The sequence below is a fragment of the Equus asinus genome, chromosome 2, assembly GCF_041296235.1.
Source record: "Equus asinus isolate D_3611 breed Donkey chromosome 2, EquAss-T2T_v2, whole genome shotgun sequence".
NCBI classification, from domain to species: domain Eukaryota; kingdom Metazoa; phylum Chordata; class Mammalia; order Perissodactyla; family Equidae; genus Equus; species Equus asinus.
Window position 1 is genome coordinate 144196584 of NC_091791.1, and position 16083 is coordinate 144212666.

A 16083-nucleotide genomic window follows, 5' to 3' on the forward strand; every position below is an offset into this window, starting at 1 on the left:
TTAGTCCTGAGCTAACTACTGCCAGTCCTCCTCTTTTTTGCTGAGGAAGCCTGGCCCTGAGCTAACATTCGTGCCCATCTTCCTCTACTTTATATGTGGGACGCCTACCACAGCATGGCGTGCCAAGCAGTGCCATGTCCGCACCCGGGATCTGAACCGGTGAACCCTGGGCCATTGAGAAGCAGAACATGTGAACTTAACCACTGTGCCCCCAGGCCGGCCCCTAGAGGGGAATTTTTACAGCTAAGACAAAAAAATTGAAATGACTTGCCTTTAGTTGTACTGTTACTTAATATTTCCTTTTTATGCCATTTTAATATCATGGAAACTATAATAAAACCACTTAAAAAATAAGAACTTTGACACATAACTTTTTTTATCTCACTTAGGTTGCTGATGCCAAGTGTTTCTCAGGACCTTTTAATGTCTTGCCTGTGAAAACAAAATGGAGTAGTACTGGCTTTCATATCCTTTTATTTGATCTGGAAAACCTTGTTGAACTTTTGTTGCCAACTCCGGTCTGTGATGTTGACCCTTCCAATTCGTTTTATGGTAGTGAGATTCTGAGAAGAGCCAAAAGCACAGTCGAGAAGAAAACATTGACGCTGAAAAGAAATAAAACTGCCTGTGGTCCTCTCCCAGCGGAGGCACAAGCCAAGCCTGTTAGTGAAAGCCCAACCCAAGGAGATAATACCATCAAATTCTTAGAAGAAAATGATGGCATTAAAAGGCAAAAGAAAATGAAGTGCTCCAAAAAGATGCACCCTAAGCCATCAAGAAAAGTCGATGCCAACCTCACAATAGACACAGCTAAATTGCTTCTCTCTTGCCTTTTACCATGGGGCGTGGATAAAGAATTAGATAATCTCTGCATTAAGCATCTCAATATTTTAAAGCTTCAGGGTCCCGTTTCTTTAGGACTTGCTTCAAGTGAAGATCACTTCTCATTGATGCTGCCAGGTTGGGATGTATGCAATGCTGAAATGAAAAAAGACTATTCAAAAGTAAATTTGTTTTCCAGTAAAGTTTTGGACTTGTCAAATAAATACACATCCACTCTTCCAAATCAGACTGGGATGCAGAGAGGACTGGAAAATAATTGTGATTCTTTGCAAGAGTCAAAAACTATAGTTTATTTATTGAGCAGAATATTTTTAGTTAATAAGTTAGTTAACATGCCTTTAGAATTGGCATGTGGAATTGACAGGTAAGAGATGCCTAGAAATTTTGGCTATTATTATTCTAGACTTTAAAAATGTTATCATTATTTGCAATATTCAGCTCTCTAGACTTCTTCCCTCCCTCTCTCCTTTCCTTCTTTCCTTCCTTTCTTCTCATAAAGAGTAAATATGCAAGAATTCCTTCGGCTCAAAACATATTTAAGAAAATCTACCTTTTAATTCTTTGGTATTAGAAGATAATTTAGACAATAAATCTATATGTTTTAAAATTTATTCATTCAACAAAACTTCAAAATTTGTTGCATTCAACAAAACAACAAATCCTTTGCTCTCATAATATGTGCCAGGGAAATCATACTGCTGGATGCTGAATGATTCGATAGATAGATTCGTGCACACCTTAAAATCCGTTATCCTTGCTGTGAATTAAGTAGGAACAAAGAACGTTTAGGTAAATGCCTATGATGTATTTCATATATCATCAGGAAAGGAAATGTTTGAAGATTTTACACCTCAAATTCCACTATTTAATTTGTACCCTGGCGTATTAAAATAGAAGAGACTATCAGTAATTCATTTCTAGAAACTACAGTTCAGTAATAACTATTTTTTTGAATGTTTAATGTCTACTAGTCACCATATAAGCTCTTTACATACGTGATTTCATTTCATATGCACAGCAAAGCTGGGATACAGGTACTATTATTTTGCTCATTGTATAGATGAGGATATTGAGGCTTATGAAGAGAAAGTATCAACCTCAAGATTCGTTCAGTTCCCTAGATGCTGATTCAAGGCTTATTCTAGAGCCTAATTAATTACTAACCTTGACTCTGGATGTTTACCCTCTCCCACTGCTAAAATTCAACGTGGTTTTCCATAGTCTGATGTTAGAGGATTGAATTCAATGCACCAAATCCTTACTGGCCTTAACACTAGCCCACAGAGGAAATATAAATAAATCTCTCCTTTGGGTAGGAACTCATTCAAATGATAAAGATAATGCACATGAAATAAGTAGGAAACTCTGAAGCAGGGTAAAGGAACAAGGAAAAACATTCATAGGATAGATAAGTATTACAGGGGGTCAGTGTAAAGAGAATAATTAGTGTGAGATGAAACCATCAGAAAGCCTTTATGGAAGAGATACTGTTTGAACTGCCCACTACATGGTGCTAAACAGTCCTTGACATTTCTGTTCATTGACAAGAGCTCAGTTCAACAAATACCTGTGCCAGGAACAGTAAATAGACACAGTTCCTTCCCTCAGTGAACCTACAATCTGGCAGCAAGTCCATATGGATTACATAGGATTCAGTGTAATGTTTCCTTCCATTATAATGCTTCTATGCTACAGAGTTTTCTATTTTATGTTTGGTGGCCCTAATAGTGAGAAACAGAGACTGGTGGATCTCTGTGATTCGTATACTTACTTTTCCTCTATTTTCTTTTCTTTCATTCATTTTGAGTGCCTAGCTAGATGTATATATTTTTAATTTCAGAGAGACTTCTCTTTCTTTTCTTTCTATTACTAAGAAAATTACAGAGCACCTAAACTATGGTAAAAAAAAAAAAAAATGAAGGCAACCTGGAGCCTAAAAAATCTGAGAGTGAATCCAGTTTTGCTGTTTAACTGGTCATGTGGCTGTGGAGCAGTCACTTAGCCTTCTGGCCCACACTGTCCTCATTTACAGAATGAGGTGGGTGGGATAGGTGATCACTAAGATTTCTTCAAATTCTTAAAACCTTGGACTGCTAACAAATTTTATTTGTCCGCCTAATCATGATCCCACAGAGTAGATAAGGGACTTAGTATTGTGTTCCAGTTTTTATTCTGACTGTTCCTGATGTGGAGTACAGGAGGTTGAGGGTGTGTCTGGTGCCCTTTACGGGAGATTATGGACTTTCAGCATGCCTTCCATGAAATGGCCTTAAAATCGTTGCCACACATTAGTTAATTCTTTACAGAATTCTTCATTAAAACAAATTTTTGAATGGAGGTGTCAGAATTAGAGACTGCTTCCCTAAATCAGTCACTTTAGATTCAATCTGCTGTCAGAAACTGCAGGTCATTTTTCAGGAAATCAAAATAATGTGTATTGGATTTGTCACACCAAACCCTTCTAACAAATTTGACAATTTCAGTAACATTTCACTGTGGTTGTAAAGGTTGAGAAATCCTGGTATGCTTAATAACTGGGTGCATGATGTAACTGAATTTTAAGGAAAGAGCCATCTGCCTATGAGAACATCCCTGGAAAGTTCCTATGAATCAATGGACTAGGGTAAGCCTGCCTCCATCAGGTCTTGACAGTACCTGGTGAGAATTCTTTGGCAGATGTCAACATATTAGGATTCCAGAATTTATTGCATTAGCCACAGATCACAGACCTAAAGTAACAAGGCCTCTCCTGTAAAACTGGATCACGAGACAATTCTGGTAAACTAAGATTCACAATTCAATTGGGGTTAAGTTCTAGGCAGGAGCAAAGTGGGGAAATAAGACTCACCGAAGACGTTAATATGGAAGAAATTCAAAAAGTGAGGTGTTCAATTCCCAAATTTGTTAAAGTGGTCATGCACCCATATCTTCAATTTATTTCTCAGAATATTTTTCAGACATATTTAATAATATCCTTTAAATCTTTTTTTCAACAGTTCTTTCAAAATGGACTCTGTGCATAACAAGATGAAAAGTCCTGGGAATGATGTTTTGAAGATTTCAAGCTTCCATGGTTACTTACGTAATGGTAAAGGAACCACAGATATAGTCTGATTTATTTTTCTTCTATAAAATAAAATAACTAGTCTTTCTATAACTGGATAGCACTCTACAGTTTAGAACGAGCAGTGTGTGTATTTATTATTTGATTTAGTTTTCATTTCACATGGTTATAGTTTTGCTTTCTGCATATATTTGAAATATATATGAAATTTGTTTATTAAATAACATCTTGTAAGACACATAATGTGATGGATTTCATCAAATGATCTTTGAAATGCCTGAAAGTCTGAAACTTTTCAGCAAAGGAAATATTTGGATGTTTAAGGTCACATGTGATTTATGGAGAAGTATATTAATATCTTTAATACCAAATAAGTGATTATAGAATTTTAGAGCTATTTCAGAAGTTTATATAGTGGTCCTTGAATTGTTCTGAGTGTTTAGGTTTTCTTTTGATGCCAAATGCCTACTTCATCCCCAAAACCAGCTTCTCCAAATCTTTGACATCTCAGTAAATGGCAATTCTATCCTTCTAGTTGTTCAGGCCAAGAACTTTGGTGTCATTTTGACTTTACCCTTTCTCTCATACCCCACATCCAATCTTTTAGTAATCATGTTGGTTCTACCTTCAGAATATATCCCAGATTCTGACTGCTTCTCCCCACCTACACGACCACCCATGGTGTGACCCTTCATCGCCTCTTGCCTGGATGATGACAGAAGTCTCCTAACCACCTGTCTGCTCCTATTCTTTGTTCCTACACTCTATTCTCAACCACGCAGCTAGAGTGAGCTATTCAAAACTACGTCAAAACCTCATGCTTCTGCCTAAAACCTTTCAGCGGCTTCTGTTTCACTCTGAATAAAAGCTACAGTCCTTAGGAGAGCTCACCTGGCTGATCTGCCTGTGTCATCACACCGCCCCCGCCCCCTCCCCCCCAATCTGACCTCATCTCTTTGTGCTTACCCGTGCTCCTGGAGTTCTAGCCGTACTGGCCTTTTACTCTTACCCAAACATGACAGGCACATCTTAGGGCCTTTGCACTGTCTGTTGCCTCTGCCTGGAGTGCTTTTTTCCCAGATTCCACAGAGGCCAACCTGCTGCTCCCCCCACCCCCACCCTACATCCTTCAATTCTTGCTCAAAAGCCATTTTATCAGTGAGGGTGCCCTCTCTTCTCCCAAGCACACCCTACCCCTTTCCCTGTTTTAGTGTTTCCATAATCCTTTTCACTCTCCGACATACTATATATTGTTTTTTCATTTGCCGTCTACTTCCTGCTACTAAAATCTAAGCTCCATAGGGGTTATTTTTTTAGGACAATTTTATTCACTGCTGTTTTCCCAGTTGCTAGGAAAATGCCTTCAAGAAACTAAGCAAATGCTTTGGGATTAATGGAAGAATAGTGAATAGAACAGCAATTTTGGAGACATACAGCTGAGGTTCAAGATCCAGTTCTGCCACTTACTCCTTGTGTAACTTTGGGCATGTCTTTTACTCCTTTAAAAGCCGAATTTACTGCATTTGTAAAATGAGAATAAGATTCCAGACTTGTTGTGCATATTGCCTCCAAAGTTATGGAGTAGAAGATCAATACACTGGGATGACCTGAAGAACAGTACATAGGGGCCCTCTCAGGGCTATTGAAAAGAATATTTGAGATATTTTAAAGTGACAGTTTATTAATGGCTTCCAATTATTGAGTACCTAGTATGTTCAAAGAATTATGCTAATGACTTTACATATATTACCTCAATTAATATATAGACAACCCTGCACATAGGAGGAACTATCTGTGTTTTACCCTTAGGAAAATTGAGGCTCAGAGAAGTTAGATGTCTCACTCATAGTCTAATAGCTATTAAGCCAAGGGTCCAGGATTCCACTCCAGCTCTGTCTGATTCCAAATCCCTTGCTCTTTCCAGTATGTCAAACCACTTCTCACATTTATGATACAAGTAGTGTTCCCATCATATGGTGCCAGTCTGGGTTGCCTACCTTCTCCTTAGTAGTAGCCCTTATTAGGGTATTTATGCTCATTTTCATTTTTTATAACACTGAGAAAGGGATTTGAGTTAAAGGCACAATATAAGTGGTTTCTGCAGAGACTGAGAGAATAGCTAACCAGAGCCAAAAGGCCCCAGCTTTTCCTATGGCTGCCCCAACCAAAGCAGCCTGAGCAACTAGTGTTACTACTGAATAGTGTCCCTGGTATTTCAAGGTGGCATTTATAGCATTTAAAATTCAGTTAGGTACTAAGGAAACATGGTTTTGTGTTTTAATAATTGGAAGACGGGAGGTGAAAGGAAAGGAGGGATTAACTTCATGCTATTAATTCTATAAAGTCAAAGCCCGAAGAATAAAATAATGCTCTGAGTTGCTCATTCTAAAGGGTTGACAAGAACCAATATCCACTTCTGTCAGCAGAAATGGTGACTGAGTAATACTGGTAAAGCTGAGATGTTTTCTTTTTATCTTTCTCCCTGAAGTTGCAATTAATTCTTTAACTCACTGACATTGCCAAGAAAATTTGGCTCTTATTTCTACCTCATATTAAAATTTTAACATCACATTAAAGTGCACTGTGAAGTACCCCGTGATGCCAGTAAGTAGTGGTAGTTGAGACCAATACTTAGCTTTGATGGTAGAGTCACAAGGTCAACAAAATGAAAGAGGGAAACAGGAGAGAGATCAAAAGAAGATTTTCTCTTACCTGCTGTGCTCATGAAGAAATGGTAAATATGACTTCAAAATCGTAGTGCTCTATCATATTTAAATTTTTATGCACTGATCTTGGTCATTGCAAATTCACGTTATGTGTTCCATCAGGAAAAGATAATGATGTTAATAATGACCCAGAATTTTCGTGTGTATTTCCTTCATATTCTCAGTTTACATTATATCCAATACCTTCTATCACATTTCTCTTAACTACTAATGTGATATATGTGTGTGAATATATATATATTCTTATATATGTGTGTATAATATACATATATTCATACACATATATACACAGTTATTAACATATAAAATGGTGATTCAATGACAAGCATATTGCATTAATACTGCTAATTTAAATAGTTGGTACCAGCTTTCAAACATATATTAATATGTTAATTTAAATGGACAATTATAGTAATTTTCACTCCAGTGCAGGCAAGCCCTCATCATTCTTTCTTATCTCATTCCTGGGATCTGGCACCTAGATAATACATTTTAGTTTTCAGAAAGCCTTAATTCATCGATTTTTCATTTGGATGATAATATGTACATTTTAAATTAATGAAAAGGTACTTATTAAGTGCTTTTTTGTGTAGGAAACTGCTGGACACTCTATGGATCAATTTAAATAAACCAAACCCTAGCTTACTCTTAAAATTTCACACTGAACATTAAGGCAAATAGATAAAAAGAACTTTCAAGAGGGCAAACTTAAAAGAAACAATACATAACCAAATGAGTCAAATTAAAACATAAGTGCTATACCTATTGATCATAGTACTATAGCTGGGTAAGGACAAATCAAAGAAAGTCTTTTATGTGATTTCTGTGTGGTAGATACTGATTCATGGCAAGGTAGAATTTCAGGAACTATTTGTATGAGGAAGGAATTGTAAAATTTGATGATCTGTTTTGGGTAGGAATATTAGTCGTTACTTCTATTGTTAAAAGGGTACAAAGATGGGTTTAAAGTGTAAAGATGAATTTAATTTAATGTGAATATGTATTTATATAATTGTTAGGAATACATATCAACTAATTAATGGTTCTCGACTTTGGCTATACATGAGAATCATCTGAGGTACTTTTACAAAATATTAATACCTGCCCCATCCTCACCCTGGGACCTATTAAATGAGAATCTCTGTAAGATTGAACCTGGACACTGGTGTTTGTGAAAAAAAATAAGAAGCTCCCCAAGTGATTCTAATGTGCAGCTGGGGTTGAGGACCATTGGGTTGCATCCATTTTTAATACTCTCAAGATATGAATGTGTTCTATATATTTCTAGGTAAGAATGAATCCCATATACCGACAGCTGATGTTTCACTTTTGAAGCTAATTTCCTGTTGGAGAGACCAGTCTGTGCAGGTATGATACAGTTCATCGTCTTGAAATTATTGGAAGGTTTCCTTGCTGCTGTGGTTCGTTCATACTCCCCTCTTCCTGAGGGTACAAGTGAGTAGGTACTCCTGTCCTCACAAAATATCCTCCCAAGGCATTTCATTTAACAGGCCTAATGCAGAGACTAGTAATGAGAGGAAAAGTGGAAAATAGCAGATGCAAGGATGCACCACGTTAGCAGGTATGACTAGAGGGGGCTGAGGAAGGGATGTTTGTGTTATTATAGGTAACTTATTGCCCTTTGAGGTTTCAATTTGTGGCAGAATTGTCTATTATTTGATTTCAAAATGTGCCATGATGTAAAGGTCCCTGGGCTTGGGAATTCAGTATGTGTAATTAGAAATCATTTTTCTATGCTGAAAGTACTTCATCTGTGAGCTGATTTAGAGAGCTGTTTCCTTAATGCCCAATTTAAATCCTTCTTTCTCTTTTAAGGCTTTTTTGGGGTCCTAAAAACTAACTGGGTAGCTTTGTACACCGTACGATAAATGTCTCTGCATTGATTAGATGAATATTTATGGGAACTTTATTCTTCTTCCTAAGCTTAATAAATGTCAAATTTGCAAGATGAGAATAGCAATAACTCCAATTACAAATGATTATGCTTGGTTACAGGAAAACAAAGAAAGATAACTCAGAACAAACTGTGGGGGCTGACACCATGAAACCAAATAAACAGTTAGAATGGCTCTTGAAACCATGCCTGGAAGTTTCTATGTGATTTGCTCCTAGCCTAACCTCTTCACTCATCATTCTCCCCGTTTCTTACTAGCCACTTTGACCTAATATATAAACCCATTTCCACTTAGGACTTTACATTTTTCTCAGGCTAGAATTCTCATTTTTCCATTCATCATCTGAGTCTTTGCTCAAAACAGCACTTCAGAGTATTCCCTAATCGCTCCATCTAGTATTATCACTGCACCCTCCCCACCCCTTGCCTCCAGTCACCAGCACGTTACCCAATTTTATTGTCTTTGTTGTGCTTGCTTTTAATGGAAGTTATACCATTTGCTTTTTTGCTTGCTTATCTTGTCTTCTCACTGTTATAGAAGCTTGCTGAGAGCAGGGACTTTGTCTGTCTCACTCACCCCTCTTTCACCAATGCCCAGGAAATCAGTCGTGACAGTAACCAGTCAATAAATATTTAATGAATACCCATGCAAAAAGCCTCTTGCTAATCAGACAAACATTAGCACATGTTGACTTTACCAGCATATTAGCAATCACTGTAATGATAGAGTCTATTTATTAAAGGCGAGATTTTTTTTTCCCCCAGTAGCCAAAGATATCCTCAGTGCTGGAAAAGAAAATCCATAAGGAAAAGAATTCAACAGAACATTTATCCTGATTTGCTTTAACTAAAGATCATTTGTAGTTGTTCATTTGACCTTCAAATAAATTTTAATGTGGTTTGGACATCTTTGGACTAATGGACCTTTAAGGTTCTATGATTCTATGACCTTGTGTAAAATGCTGGCAGCAGGACCAGTATTACCAGAGCATTTATTACTCACTCTGTGGGAAATCTAAGCTTCAAAGTTCTCCTCTCATCTCTATCACTCACCTGATGAATGACTCTGGAAGATGTTTAACTTATTGATTATTTATTTTCTTCATGTATAAAGTGGAAATGAGAATTCCTGGGCCCTTCAGGAACAACAGAGGCTCTTTCAAGTATACATTTCAATGCTTCATTAACTAATCTTCTAATTCCTTATAAAGCTGTTCATTTAAGCACTTAGTCAAATCGTGTTAACTTAAATCTACTTTTTATGTGTTTTAGGAGCAATAGGTGGTAATGGGATGCTTTTGTAAAACAGAGGAAATCCTATTTCAAAAATTGAAGGGGGACTGGCCCCACAGCCAAGTGGTTAAGTTCGCGTGCTCTGCTTCGGTGGCCCAGGGTTTCACCCGTTCAGATCCTGGGTGGGAACATGGCACGGCTCATCAGGCCATGCTGAGGCAGCGTCCAACATAGCACAGCCAGACGGGCCTACAACTAGAATATACAACTATGTATTGGGGGCCTTTTGGGAGAAGAAGGAAAAAGAAAATGATTTGCAACAGATGTTAGCTCAGGTGCCAATCTTTAAAAAGAAAAAAAAAAGATTTGCCTAGCTTTAAAAAAAAAATTGAAGCAGAGGGTACCTTTAAGGGAGGAGGTAAGAATGAGTTATTTTCCAGGTGAATGAGTTTGTCTGGAGATTGTCTCTTTTGCTTTTCACACATGAAACATATCCAACATAGAAATAGATGCTGGAAAAGCAATAGCAAGGTTTTGGAGTTGCTAATTTGCATGTTTCTGATACTGCTCTAAGGGATTTTATAATCTATCAACAGTGGGTGAAATCATGACATCCAGGCCTCCAGGGAGAAATGTTGCCTTTCTAGGAGATGCTTCAAAAACATTAAAGACCAGTGTGAGCTTGAATGTTGGGAAATGTTTTTATAGCAGAAAATCTGGAAATGGAAACTACAAGTAGGACATGGGGCCTCCTATGAGTCTTCATAATTCTCTGTGCTATTTTGTAGTACTTTGCAGTTTCAAGGTGTTAGTAGAAAACCATTAAAATTTTTAGCTTTCCTAGGTTACAGTAATACTTATAATAATAACTTTATGGCCCAGATTTCTGGCTGTCTGTTTCCAGCCAGTGGATTTGTAAACCTTATTTTGAATCTTTGCACATTCCCTCATAAGAATGTAATACTTTGCATATCTGTCTTTTCAGAGAAACTTATTTATATGCATTTGGAAGACAGCTTTATAGCCATAGTGCTTTCAATTCTGGATCATTATTAAAGTCACACAGTTATATAAATTATTGTCTAAAAAGTTTATATTTTGTTGCAGAAAATTCTATGCCTACTAGCAATGTACAAAATTTATCTACTATATTTATGTACTAGACAGACTCAAGTGTTGTTAGTCAGAAATTGTCAACAAATTCTGCTTTCCACAGTTTATATATATATATACACACATATATATTTACATATATATGTATATATATTTTGTTGAGGAAGATTGGCCCTGAGCTAACATCTGCGGCAATCTTCGTCTATTTTATATATGGGATGCCACCACAGCATGATTGATGCGCAGTGTGTATGTCCGCACCCAGGATCCAACCTGCAAACCCCAGGCCACTGAAGCAGAGCACATGAACTTAACGACTACACCATCGGGCCAGCCCCTAATTTATATTTTTTAAGTATACAAAATCTATTTCTATTCCATTATCATTTATTTAGTGCCCACTGTATACCAGATCCTGTGATAACAGTATTATGTGTTTATATGATGTACAATTTCTCTGTGAATTGGAGTCGTGCTGAGTATTGATTCTATACAGCATAAAGTATGTATTTTGAGTTTGTTTCCAATTGGGTGTATGCCTTTCAGTATTCACTTTTAAGTTTTGTGGCTCTGAGTGTCCTACTCATTATGGTTAATATATTTTATTCTCTTATTTCTACTTCTTCTTGTTTTCCAGTGATATTCATAGTAATTATTCTTGAGATAGCATTTTTAGTGACAAATATGTCAAAAAGCTCCAGAATTCAATAGTTAAAAACTGTGGTCTTGCTATATAAATCTAATAATTAGAAATGTTAAATTACATAAGTCTGTGTGTATTTTTAAGAAAGAATATTGATCCAAGTTGTATATCCAGTGAGATAGAGGACGTCCTAAATCATAACTGTGAGTGCTCCTCAGAGGTGATAATGATCCCGGTGTGAGAGGGCAACCATAATCCCATGGGAGCATATGGTCAAACTGCCCCTTCTGAGGAGTATACCATAGTCTGGACATAGATGGGTCTGAGGACATCCTCTAATGTACTCTTGATTTATAGGTATGGACAGAAGCATGTTCCGTACAGGATTCTGTGATTGAAAGCTCTCATCCTAGTCTCTCTCAGTATCACAGGCTTTGTTTTATAAGTGAGGACATGAAGTCCCAGAGTAATACGTGACTTGTCAAAGGTTACATTGTAGTAACTGTCATAGCTGGATCAGAAGTTTGAACCTTCTCATTTCTGACTCAGAACTGTTTCTACCACATCATCCACATCTTGAAAGCAGTGCCATCAAATAAAATGTGTGACAAAACTAAAATGAAATAAATTCAGTGATGTAAAATTGTTCATGAATAATTAGTACAGTTTTTCCCATCATATGATATACATAAATAAGCATGGTTCATCTATATTGTGCTATAGAGTAGTATGTTAGTAAATGTCATATCTAATAGTTAATATATCCTATATCTCATTACATAGTAGATATTAATAGGCATGATGCACCAGTGTCATGATACATAAAACTATATGTTAGATTCATGGTACTCAATAGCCATCACATTGTTGAGTGTTTCCTCACGTGATGTGCATGAGAAGCATTATGTACCTATGTTGTGACAGGCAGTACCACAATGTTAGTAGACATTGTATACAATAGTAAAATCACATCATTCATTATCCTTTTTTCACAACCTAAGCAATCATTTCAGTGGACAAGAACAGGTGAATGATCAGTGGTCAGGAAGCTGCTCTGAAACTTTTGGAAAGCTTCCTATATTTAAAAGTCAGGTACCCAGCTCCTTCTGCCCCAGAAGTTCAGTGAGCAACTGACATCAGCATAAGCTCTCTGAGTGTTCCTGGAGCCAAAAGGTCTCATATGCTGTCACAACACATAAAAGAGACTACATAAATATTTAGATGAATATCTGTTCTGTTTTTGGCATCAGCATCTCTAGATCACCAGTCTCGATTGGTGTTGTCCCAAAGCCCTAGCTCTAAGCATCCTATAGGTAGACTGGATATAATGCAGAAGACACAGTGGCGATTGGGGAATATGAGTCGTCTTGACACAGGGCAGGCTTTTGAGGGGAGAAGACATTGGGATGTGGCTATATGAAAAGTTTAACTATGAGCCAAAGAAGGATAATGGGAGGTGCCCCAAGTTCACCTAGATCAGTGGTTCTCTTCCTTTCCTGATTCGACTCTTAGCTTTCCTTGAACTCTGTCCTATTCTTGGACCTTGCCTCATCTCTTGCCAGGAAGAGGCTAAGGTACATCATCACTGGCTTTTTACTGAGAGACAAGGATATAGACTCGCTGGAGGACATATACTACAAAGGACATGGAATCAGGGGTCAGAAGTCCTGTCTACCAAGTCTTTATGACCTTGGGATGTCATGTCCCAGATTCTTCATTTTAAAAATGAAAATATTGGATTCGATGCCCTGTGACAAGCATCCTCCCCACACACCCAAATACAGGTCCTTGACTGGGTATGTACAATAATTGGAAGGCACACTTTGAGGTATTTTAGATGGTATAAAATCACATACACATGCATACAGTTTAGTGAGATTTATTATAAAAGTCTTGTCTTTCACCTTCTGTATTAAACCTAGTGTAAATCAAGTGTTTTTAGCTAAATAGTGATTTAGTTCTAGACACTGTTTGAGGAGCTAAGCCTGTCTTTAAGAGCAATATGATATATTCAAATTAATTTTCTTTATCATCTGGTGGAAATGAAAATATTTTAGGAGAAAGAATTGGGAATTCTTCAACTTTCCTTTCAGAATCTCTTGAGTTTGCAAAAGAACAGTGTGATGGTTTGAGTGCCAATTCTCAGTATCTGCATTTCAGTTGTTTCAGATGCTAATTCTGGTGGAATGGAGCATAACAATTTATATCTGAAACCAATTCAAATAAAAATTCCAGGCTTTGGGTTTTGTGCAAAACCCCAAGCATTTGTAATAATACTAAAAATAATTCATTAAAAAAAAAACTTTACAGGTTACTGAAGCAATACAAGCTGTTCTCTTGGCGGAAGTTCAACAGCACATGAAGACATTGAGAAAGGCACCAATCAACAGTCAACCAGAGTCCATGACAGAGAATGGTAACTGGGAGATGATACAGATCCTGCCAAAGGCGGGATGGGCTGAAGAGCTAGATTTACAGTGTATTACGGACACTTTGCCTCTCCAAAGTAAGTGCAAAATTTATTGGCGTGCTCTTTCATCAGAACTTTTTGTACTACTTAGAACGTGTTGAGAATATGAGTTCACAATATATCATTTCTGCAAAAACCAAGCCTGTTTCTGACCTATTCTGCAATCAATTTCCTTTTATAGTTGTTGAGTTTTTAAAGAACTTCTAAATTCTATTATAATCAATACATATTTTCCAGAACAAAAATTTATGTCATTTATAAAAATGTTTTAAAGTTAAGTGAATAAAAATGAAAACAAGATTAATAGTAATAGCTTAATGGGATGTACATTGTAAGGATACCCTGATAATAATGGGTCCTAAATTTGTTTTCATGTGATACCTTGATAATAGCTATGTGTCAGTTTTTTCCTTTTCTGGGAATACGAAATGTACCAATTAATAAGCTTATTTATAGTTGGACCACTTGATTGTATAACAAATTTTATCATTGTAACTTCGTAATGATAATGTTTATGGTTTATGGCTCCCAAGTGAATCAAATTTCTACTGTAAAATTTTATCTGATTTTTCAGCCTGTTAGCTGTGACTTTTAAAAATAGAGATTAAAAACAGTAAAAGAAAATTAAGTACAAATTTGATTTCAACTTTGTTAGTAAGCTTGTGGTGAACAAATTAATTTATAATATGATTAAATGGATATTTTTGTCAGGAAAACATGTTACAAATTTACATGTTCTGGATTGTTAAAAATTGTCAGGTACCTCTTTTAGCTCTCAAAAAGAGATTTTCCTTTATTTATCTGGGATTCAGAGGAGTGTTGCTATATTGGAACTGTTAAATATTAGAACAAGTGTCATTCTTAAAAATGTGTTATATTTATTTCTTATTATTTTTATGAGACTGATTGGAGAGCGTTATGTGGTGAGAGAGGATATGTGGCAGGAAAAGGCTTTTTCAGTAAAGGCCAGCAATCAAAATAGAATATTCCCTAATGCCAACACAGTCACTGAGGACGGTAAATTTAATAAGTAAATTGATAAAGCTCGATGGTGATTTCAAGTCATTTGTTTGTTGTCCAGAAATTAGCTTTAGTTATCTGGGAAATTCACCCACTTGAAGAAGCTCCTTTTTGATCATATCACATAATTGTAGTTGTATTATACCTTTCAAGCAAGAAGTAGAAAATTCCTTTTTAAACTAATTTTCAGTAAGTATATTTGAGTTCTTGAATCATTTGGAGAGGCACCCATAGTGTCATTAATAGGTTTCCTCCAACTCTCCAAAGATAGCTAGTGTCATTTGTCACATATTAACTCTCATTAGGTGATATTTCTGTGTATTATCTCAAATCTTCAGTGTCTAACTTATCCATTGGCCCAAAGCCCTCTTTTCTAGGGGAGAAATTCATGGAGGCCATCAAGGTGAAACTTCTGATGAGTTTTGCTGTCACATAGCTTACCCATCATTTGAAGTTTCACTGGTTGGGCCCTGTTCTGTCCCCAGTTAATTCTCTGGTTTAAGAACTATTGATACTATGGAATTTAGTCTTACTGTGACTAAAGACATCCAGATTTTAAATTAGATATTAACTATCTTTTGATCAATATTGAAAGATCCTTTGCCAATGTCAAAAAAAATTAGGGTGAGTTTGTGATAAGACTTGAAACCCAAAAATAGTAAAGCTACTTTAGATGTTGATGGATAAAATATAGAATATCCTGTTTAAAAGAAATATATTCATAAAATGCTGAGGATATATTTTCTTGGGAAATACTTCTTGTAGGAAAATATTGACTGCAATTGCAATTAAATAGGAAACACATAACATGCATCAGAGAGGAGAATTTCCAAGCAATATTGTGTTAGATATTAACATTGCCTTTTTTCCCCTTTTGTTTTTAAAACTATTCAGAAAAGATTAGTGAAATTACAGGAAAAGTTTTAGACCTTGATTACAGTGGTAGGTACTGAATTACTTAATGGAATTTTTAAAAATAAATAAGTAAAAATCTATTTTATTTATTTCGAATGTTGTGATTCAAAGGTTAAGGAGATGGTGTAGGTATTATTCACT

The 16083-nt window shown here is 36.3% G+C and overlaps 1 protein-coding gene across 2 annotated transcripts in view; it reads left to right on the forward strand.

Annotated features, from left to right (window-relative positions):
* The window catches only part of WDR72 (WD repeat domain 72), a 229522-nt gene that overhangs the window by 136252 nt on the left and 77187 nt on the right, over window positions 1-16083 (forward strand). For both annotated transcript variants that reach the window (XM_070501346.1, XM_044764862.2), the window contains exons 15-18: window positions 390-1207; window positions 3840-3931; window positions 7922-8001; window positions 13848-14043. In XM_070501346.1, coding sequence (XP_070357447.1) covers window positions 390-1207; window positions 3840-3931; window positions 7922-8001; window positions 13848-14043 — 1186 coding nt within the window. The remainder of the gene's footprint in view (window positions 1-389; window positions 1208-3839; window positions 3932-7921; window positions 8002-13847; window positions 14044-16083) is intronic.